General features: G+C 44.2%; 1 protein-coding gene across 1 annotated transcript in view; it reads right to left on the bottom strand.

The window, feature by feature from the left end:
- Positions 1 to 5,890: 5,890 nt before the first annotated feature.
- The window catches only part of patj (PATJ crumbs cell polarity complex component), a 364,256-nt gene continuing 360,211 nt past the window's right edge, over positions 5,891 to 9,935 (bottom strand). The window contains exon 48 of the mRNA XM_078218535.1: positions 5,891 to 8,032. Coding sequence (XP_078074661.1) covers positions 7,886 to 8,032 — 147 coding nt within the window. The 3' untranslated portion in view covers positions 5,891 to 7,885. The remainder of the gene's footprint in view (positions 8,033 to 9,935) is intronic.

The raw sequence follows: 9,935 nt of genomic DNA, 5'->3' as shown, positions 1-9,935 counted from the left end.
CACAGAGATCTCGAAGGGTTGGAAGAGATGACAAAAATAGGGCTGGGCGAGGCCATTGAACATAGAACATTACAGCGCAGTACAGGCCCTTCGGCCCTCGATGTTGCACCGACCTGTGAAACAAATCTAAAAAACATCTAACCTACACTATTTCAATATCATCCATATGTTTATCCAATGACCCTTTAAATGCCCTTAATGTTGGCGAGTCCACTACTGCTGCAGGCAGGGCATTCCACGCCCTTACTACTCTCTGAGTAAAGAACCTACCTCTGACATCTGTCCTATATCTACCACCCCTCAATTTAAAGCTATGTCCCCTCGTGCTCTCCATCACCATCCGAGGAAAAAGGCTCTCACTGTCCACCCTATCTAATCCTCTGATCATCTTGTATGCCTCTATTAAGTCACCTCTTAACCTTCTTCTAATAAAAACAGCCTCAAGTCACTTAGCCTTTTCTCATAAGACCTTCCCAGCATACCAGGCAACATCCTGGTAAATCTCCTCTGCACCCTTTCCAATGCTTCCACATCCTTCCTATAATGCGGCGACAAGAACTGTACGCAATACCCCAAGTGCGGCCACACCAAAGTTTTGTACAGCTGCAACATGACATCATGGCTCCGAAACTCAATCCCTCTACCAATAAAAGCTAACACTCCGTACGCCTTCTTAACAACCCTATCAACCTGGGTGCCAACTTTCAGGGATCTATGCACATGGACATCGAGATCTCTCTGCTCATCCACACTACTAAGTAACTTACCATTAGCCCAGTACTCTGTATTCCTGTTACTCCTTCCAAAGTGAATCACCTCACACTTTTCTGCATTAAACTCCATTTGCCACCTCTCAGCCCAGCTCTGCAGCTTATCTATGTCCCTCTGTAACCTGCAACATCCTTCCGCACTGTCCACAACTCCACTGACCTTGGTGTCATCCGCAAATTTACTAACCCATCCTTCTACGCCCTCATCCAGGTCATTTAGAACATAGAACATAGAAAAACTACAGCACAAACAGGCCCTTCGGCCCACAAGATGTGCCGAACACATCCCTACCTTCTAGACCTACCTATAACCCTCCATCCTATTTAACTCCATGTACTCATCCAGGAGTCTCTTAAAAGACCCTATTGAATTCGTCTCCACCACCACTGACGGCAGCCGATTCCACTCACCCACCACCCTCTGTGTGAAAAACTTACCCCTAACATCTCCCCTGTACCTACTCCCCAGTGCCTTAAACCTGTGTCCTCTCGTAGCAGACATTTCCACCCTGGGAAAAAGCCTCTGAGAGTCCACCTGATCTATGCCTCTCAACATCTTATACACCTCTATTAGGTCTCCTCTCATCCTTCGTATCTCCAAGGAGAAAAGACCGAGCTCCCTCAGCCTATCCTCATAAGGCATGCCACTCAATCCAGGCAACATCCTTGTAAATCTCCTCTGCACCCTTTCAATCTTTTCCACATCCTTCCTATAGTGAGGCGACCAGAACTGAGCACAGTACTCCAAGTGGGGTCTGACGAGGGTCTTATATAACTGCATCATTATCCCCGGACTCCCAAACTCAATCCCTCGATTGATAAAGGCCAGCATATCATACGCCTTCTTAACCACCTCCTCCACCTGCGGGGCCGATTTTAGAGTCGGACCCCAAGGTCCTTCTGATCCTCGACAGTACTAAGAGTCTTTCCCTTTATATTGTACTCCTTCATCCCATTTGACCTACCAAAATGGACCACTACGCATTTATCTGGGTTGAAGTCCATCTGCCACTTGTCCGCCCAGTCTTGCATCCTATCTATGTCCCTCTGTAACTTCTGACATCCCTCCAGACTATCCACAACCCCAACAACCTTCGTGTTGTCGGCAAACTTACCAACCCATCCCTCCGCTTCCTCATCCAGGTCATTTATGAAAATGACAAACAGCAAGGGTCCCAGAACAGATCCCTGGGGCACACCACTGGTGACCGACCTCCATTTAGAAAAAGACCCATCTATACCCACTCTCTGCCTCCTTTGGGCAAGCCAGTTCTGGATCTACCAGGCAGCAGCCCCTTGGATCCCATGCCCTCTCACTTTTTCTAGAAGCCTTGCATGGGGGACCTTATTGAACGCCTTGCTAAAATCCATATAAACCACATCTACCGCCTTCCCTTCGTCAATGTGTTTAGTCACATTTTCGAAGAACTCCACCAGGCTCGTAAAGCACGATCTGCCCTTGACAAAGCCATGCTGAGTATTCTTGAGCATACTAAACCTCTCTAAATGCTCATATATCCTGTCCCTCAGGATCTTCTACATCAGTTTACCAACCACTGAGGTGAGACTCACAGGTCGGTAATTACCTGGGCTATCCGTATTCCCCTTCTTGAAAATAGGAACCACATCCGCAATCCTCCAATCCTCCGGCACCTCTCCCATCTCCATCGATGACGCAAAGATCATCGCCAGAGGCTCTGCAATCTCTTCCCTCGCCTCCCACAGTAACCTGGGGTACATCCCATCCGGACCCGGCGACTTATCTATCTTGATGCCATTCAAAGATTCCAGCACAACCTCTTTCTTAAAGTCTACATACTCAATCCTTTCAGTCCACCGCATGCCCGCAGTACATCCACCCATGTCCTTCTCCTCTGTGAAAACCGAGGCAAAATACTCATTGAGCACCTCTGCCATTTCTACTGGTTCCGTACAGACTTTCCCGCCTTCACCTTTTATAGGCCCTATTCCGTCACGTCTCATCCTTTTACTCTTCACATATTTATAGAACGCCTTCGGGTTCTCCTTAATCCTACCTGCCAGGGCCTTCTCGTGACCCCTTCTGGCTCTCCTAATTTCCTTCTTTAGTCCCTTCCTACAAGCCGTATACTCTTCTAAATCCCTATCTTCGCCAAGCTCTCTGAGCCTTTTGTACGCTTCCCTTTTCTTCTCGACTAGGTCCCGCACAGCTTTCGTGCACCACGGTTCCTTTAACCGACCAACACCTCCCTGTCTGCTCGGAACGTTGTCCTGTAGAACTCTAGACAGACATTCCTTGAAAAACTGCCACCTCTCTTCAGTACATTTCCCCGAGAATACCTCCTTCCAATTTACTCCTCTAATTTGCTGTCTAATGTCTTCATATTTCCCCTTACTCCATATAAACACTTTCCTAGCTTGCCTGATCCTCTCTTTTTCCAATGCAAGCCTAAAGGAGATAGAGTTATGATCGCTATCCCCAAGATGCTCTCCCACTGAGAGATCTGACACCTGTCCAGGTTCATTGGTCAGTATCAGATCAAGTACAGCCTCTCCTCTTGTAGGCTTGTCCACATGCTGTGTCAGGAAACCCTCCTGAACACACCTAACGAACTCTTCCCCATCCAATCCCCTTACCCTAGGGATATTCCAATCTATGTTTGGGAAATTAAAGTCTCCCATCACAACAACTCTGCTATTACTGCATTTCTCCAGGATCTGTTTCCCTATCTGCTCCTTCACCTCCCTGTTACTATTGGGCGGCCTATAGAAAACTCCCAGCAAAGTGACCGGCCCCTTCCCACTCTGAACTTCCACCCACAGAGACTCAGTGGACAATCCCTCCACAGCATACACCTTCTCTACAGCTGTGGCATTATCCCTGATCAGCAGTGTCACTCCACCCCCTCTCTTGTCTCCCTCCCTGTCCTTCCTGAAACGTCTGAATCCCGGCACCTGGAGTATCCAGTCCTGTCCCTGAGACATCCAAGTCTCCGTAATGGCCACCACATCATACTTCCAGGCATCGATCCATGCTCTGAGCTCATCGCCTTTATTCACTATACTCCTGGCATTAAAGTAAACACATCTCAATCCTTTGGTCTGAGCTCTCCCCTTCTCTATTCCCTGTCCATCCGCCCTCTTGCACTGCCTATAACCCTTCTCTGTTTGCGAGCTACCTTCCTCACTCTCAGTCACCTCATTTTGATCCCCTCCCCCCAACCTATTTAGTTTAAACTCTCCCCAGTAGCCTTAGCCAACCTTCCTGCCAGGATATTGGTCCCGAATCTCGCCTTGGAGAACGGTCTCCAAGGTGGCCTTCACGACACATGACAGCGCAGAGTCGCTGAGCAGAGACTGATAACCAGGTTCCGTATGAGGACGGCCTCAACCGGGATCTAGGGTTCATGTCACGCTATCTGTAACCCGCACAACTTGCCTGGACTTGCAAAATCTCACTGGCTGTCCTGTCTGGAGACAATACACATCTCTTTAACCTGTGCTTAATGCTCTCGCCACTCACATTGTCTGTACCTTTAAGACTCGATTAGCTGTAAAGACTCGCATTCCAATCATTGTTCTGTAAATTGAGTTTGTGTCTTTATATGCCCTGTTTGCTGTTTGTTAGCAGATCTCCCACTCACCTGACAAAGGAGCAGCGCTCCGAAAGCTAGTGGCGTTTGCTACCAAATAAACCTGTTGGGCTTTAACCTGGTGTTGTTAGACTCCTTACTGTGTTTACCTCAGTCCAACGCCGGCATCTCCACATCATTCTTACAGCTAGCCAATTTCTGATCCAAACCGCAAAATCACCCTCAATCCCAAGCCTCTGTATTTTCTGCAATAGCCTACCGTGGGGAACCTTATCAAACGCTTTACTGAAATCCATATACACCACATCAACTGCTTTACCCTCATCCTCCTCTTTGGTCACCTTCTCAAAGAACTCAATAAGGTTTGTGAGGCACAACCTACCCTTCACAAAACTGTATTGACTATCCCTAATCAAATTATTCCTTTCTAGATGATTATAAATCCTATGTCTTATAATCCTTTCCAAAACTTTGCCCACAACAGAAGTAAGGCTCACTGGTCTATAATTACCAGGGTTGTCTCTACTCCCCTTCTTGAACAAAGGGACAACATTTGCTATCCTCCAGTCTTCTGGCACTATTCCTGTAGACAATGACGACATAAAGATCAAAGCCAAAGGCTTTGCAATCTCCTCCCTAGCTTCCCAGAGAATCCTAGGATAAATCCCATCCGGCCCAGGGGACATATCTATTTTCACACTTTCCAGAATTGCTAACACCTCCTCCTTATGAACCTCAATCCCGTCTAGTCTAATAGCCTGTATCTCAGTATTCTCTTCGACAACATTGTCTTTTTCCTGTGTGAATACTGCCGAAAAATATTCATTTAGCGCCTCTCCTATCTCTTCAGACTCCACGCACAACTTCCCACTACTGTCCTTGACTGGCCCTAATTTTACCCTAGTCATTCTTTTATTCCTGACATACCTATAGAAAGCTTTAGGGTTTTCCTTGATCTTACCTGCTAAAGACTTCTCATGTCCCCTCCTGGCTCTTCTTAGCTCTCTCTTTAGGTCCTTCCTGGCTAACTTGTAACTCTCAAGCGCCCTAACTGAGCCTTCACGTCTCATCTTTACGTAAGTCTCCTTCTTCCTCTTCACAAGAGATTCAACTTCTTTAGTAAACCACGGTTCCCTCGCTCGACCACTTCCTCCCTGTCTGACAGGTACATACTTCTCAAGGACACGCAGTAGTTGTTCCTTGAACAAGCTCTACATTTCAATTGTGCCCATCCCTTACAGATTTCTTCCCCATCCTATGCAACCTAAATCTCGCCTAATCACATCATAATTTCCTTTCCCCCAGCTATAACTCTTGCCCTGCGGTATATACCTATCCGTTTCCATCGTCATGGAGGGATTGGAAACAAAAATGAGAATTTCAAAATAGCAACACAGCTGAACTGGTCATATTTGCCTCATGCACAAAAAATAACAACTCAAGGACCTGCTGACAGCCATGGAATTATAGTCTAGTAAGAGTCAGCAATTTCGCGAGAGGAGACAAACTTGGAGTGAAACTAGAAAACACATACACTATTAAAACATTCTGAATTGAACAAATTCCATTTTAATTTATTCAAGTATTTTCAATCCACAGACATACAAATTTCTTATGATTTCCTCAGCGAAGTAATTCATATAATTTGCATCGATACGAAATAAAACACAATTGTATAGCTCACCAGAAACAATTATTGCATTAACTAAATTCCTCTGGCATAGTATTTTTGCAATATTATATATCTCTCTCTTAGATTTTCATCAATATTCCTCAATGTTCCAGAATTAAACATTTGAGTGAATATGCAAAATATATTCAGGCAAAAAACTGGAGATGTATAGTAGAATTGAACAAGAGGCTGCTGTTCACCACCACAAAGAACCATTTAAACACACAGAAGATTTAGCTTAATTCTGCTGAATTAAATTTGAAAGAAAGCACTCTACACGCAGCAACACTGTAAGGCATGTAGCTGAATGGAATGATTGGTAGTAGTGAAGCTAATGTCACTTTATTTTTTAAATCACCGCTTTGAAGCATAAAAGAGTGACTTACATATACACGGCAAAATATGGCACTGCTGTTGCAGTTTGAGTAAGTGTTACTAACATCTTATCCCAACCTCTTGCTTGAAATGCTGGAGCACGTCACAATTGGTACCTATCTGAACCTATCATTTCTGCATAGTGAGCTCTTAATTTCAATCATTTCATCATGAAGTTCTTAAATTCAGACCCAAAGGAACATGAAGGAATGCTCTGACATGTCATCATGACATGCATGCTATTATAATTAAAGGTTCGATGACACCATCTCATGCATACTGGCCAGGATTCTGATGGTCTTGGTAAGGTAATTGTTTTTTGATTTTTAAAAGATAACTTGGGTCTCTCCCTCCCTGAGCTCCCTCCCATTACGGAAAATTCACATTCCTTAGTTACCTTTGCCAGGATCAGACCTTTCATCACAAAATTTGACTCCCACCCTACGACGGTGATGGAATTCTCACTGGCTTTGGATGGGGATCAGTGTTGGACAACTGCTAGTGAGGCATGGAAGACCTAACTCCTGGACCCTCGCTCTCAGGCAGGGGTGGACTGTTTTGCTTCTCACTCAGGCCCACACACACCATCACCCGCTTGGGTTAAAATCAGGCCACAGGAGTTCATTTTAAGCTTTTCTGCCTGAAGTTTACAGGCAAAAATAAGTAGTTTCAGGCCCACTTTCTGAGTGATCTATTTGTTTCATACTACCAACCTCCAATACCTGTGGAAGAGGTTAATTTTCTTGTGAAACATGGACAGAAGTCAAAAAGTTGAGCATACACTTGAAAAACTAATGCTTGACATGCAAGATATTTTCCCTAAGCATTTCCAAGTGTTATACGGAGGGCCCACAATTTTTTGTTGCTGAGTGGGACTAAAGAAGTTTTCATACTTATATAGTGCAAATTAGACAATCATTGTAAATATATGCAAATCTTCACTTATAAAGAATTTTTAAAAATTTTAAAAAACTCAAATTCAAGTTGTGAACAGAAGGCGAATAGATCCATGAAGTAAATGGTTTAACAGACAAATTATCAAAAAAACCGAATAAAATCAATGGAATGATACTCAGATGGATTCTATAAAGTGTGGTTGATCAGTTCAGTCAGATTACTGCCCAGGTGATGAAGACTAAAATCTACCCCATGTATCCAAAGTCAGTCTTAGGCACTACAGATCCAGAAAATTAACTATAGTTACATGGTATGCTTAAATATGAGAGCACTTAGTGAAATTTGTCAAGAAGCTGCAGCTGGATAAGATCAATAGGAAGATTTTCACAAATCAATGCACAGTGATTGACGCAGAGTAATTTGGTTCCCTCTCTTTTAACATACCAATATTGGTTCTTAATATAATGAGTTAAAAGAAAAAAGAATTGGGTCTAAAACCAATCTCAGTTGAATGACATTCCTGCGTTTGGCAATGTGACATCATTTCCTGGCAGAATTTAAACGAGGTGCCATTATTAATCATGGCCACATTGTTATATTCATGACAGCACTGTTAATGTTACAGTTCCTTTTTGCCGTTTTAGAATAGCAACAGCCTGTTCATGAGTGACACCTTCCAAACTTTCTCCATTTACAGCTAAAATTTGATCTCCTCGTTTTAATCGGCTGTCATCTGTCGCTGCTCCCTGCAAAAGGACAAGAAAATACAAATTCAGTTGGATCCAAATTCCTGACAGTTTAGAATAATTTTTTTTTGTTGCACATTTTGGTTTGTATCTCTGTACCAGTGTGTTTCTATTCTTTCAGAGGTCTGCTAAAATATACTTCAACGTAGGAGAATGAGGGGAGACCTCATTGAGGTGTATAAAATCATGAGCGGCAAAGATAGGATGGACACACATAGTCTTTCTTCCAGAGTAGGGGAGTTGAAAACTAGAGGCATAGGTTTAAGGTGAGAGGGGAAAGTTTTAAAAGGGATCCAAGGGGTAACTTCTTCACGCAGAGGGTGGTGTTTGTATATGGAACGAGCTGCCAGAGGAAGTGGTTGAGGCAAGTTTAATAGCAACAGTTGAAAAGCATTTGGATAAGTACATGGGAAAGGACAGAGAGATTTGATTTGATTTATTGTCACATGTATTGGTATACAGTGAAAAGTATTGTTTCTTATGCACTATACAGACAAAGCATACCATATAGAGAGAAGAAAATGAGAGAGTGCAGAATGTAGTATTACAGTCAAAGCTAGGGTGTAGAGAAAGATCAACTTAATGTGAGGTAAGTCCATTCAAAGGTCTGATGGCAGCAGGGAAGAAGCTGTTCTCGAGTCGGTTGATACGTGCTCTGAAGCTTTTGTATCTTTTTCCCAACTGAAGAAGGTGGAAGAGAGTATGTCCGGGGTGCATGGAATCCTTGATTATGCTGGCTGCTTTTCCAAGGCAGCGAAAAGTGTAGACAATGTCAATGGATGGGAGGCTGGTGTGAGTGATGGACTGGGCTTCGTTCACGAACCTTTGTAGTTTATTGCGGTCTTGGACGGAGGAGGAGTCATACCAAGCTGTGCTACAACCAGAAAGAATGCTTTTTATGGTGCAACTATAAAAGTTGGTGAGAGTTGTAGCTGACATGCCAAATTTGCTTAGTCTTCTGAGAAAGTAGAGGTGTTGGTGGGCTTTCTTACTTATAGTATTGGCATGGAGGGACCAGGACAAGTTCTTGGTGATCTGGACACCTAAAAACCTGAAGGTCTCAACAATTTCAACTTCATCCCCATTGGTGTAGATAGCGGTATGTCCTGAAGTCGATGACTATCCCCTTCATTTTGTTGACATTGAGGGAGAGATTATTGTCATTGTACCAGTTCACCAGACTTTCTATCTCTTTTCTGTACACCGCCTCATCATTGTTTGAGATCCGACCCACTACGGTGGTGTCATCAGCAAACTTGAAAATCGAGTTGGAGAGGAATTTGTCCACACAGTCATAGGTGTATAATGAGTATAGGAGGGGGTTGAGGACACAGCCTTGTGGGGCACCAGTGTTGAGGATGATCATGGAGGTGTTGTTGTTGCCTGTACTTTCTGATTGCGGTCTATGGGTTAGGAAGTTCAGGATCCAGTCACAGAGGGAGGAGCCGAGCCCCACGCCACGGAATCTAGAGATGAGTTTTGTAGGAATAATGGTGTTGAAGGCTGAGCTGTAGTCAATAAATAGGAGTCTGACATAGGTGTCTTTGTTATCTAGGTGTTCCAGGGTTGAGTGCAGGGTCAGGGAGATGTTGTTTGCTGTGGACCTGTTGCGTCGGTAGGCGAACTGTAGTGGATCCAGGCAATCTGGGAGGCCAGAATTGACTCGTGCCATAAGTAACCTTTTGTAGCCAATGATGGATGTCAGAGTCAACGGACGACAGTCACTAAGTCACGCTGTCTTTCTTTGGTACCGGGATGATGGTCGTCTTTTTGAAGCAGATAGAGACCTCAGATCACATGGGCCAAACCCGGGCAATTGGGACTAGCTGGGAGGGCACCAAGGTTGGCATGGACAGATTGGGTCAAAGGGCCTGTTTCCATGTTGCATTGCTCTATGACTCTA

The sequence above is a fragment of the Mustelus asterias genome, chromosome 8 (genome assembly GCF_964213995.1).
Source record: "Mustelus asterias chromosome 8, sMusAst1.hap1.1, whole genome shotgun sequence".
Taxonomy (NCBI): domain Eukaryota; kingdom Metazoa; phylum Chordata; class Chondrichthyes; order Carcharhiniformes; family Triakidae; genus Mustelus; species Mustelus asterias.
Note: the sequence above shows the minus strand (reverse complement) of the source record. Positions and strands in the feature narration are given on the sequence as shown.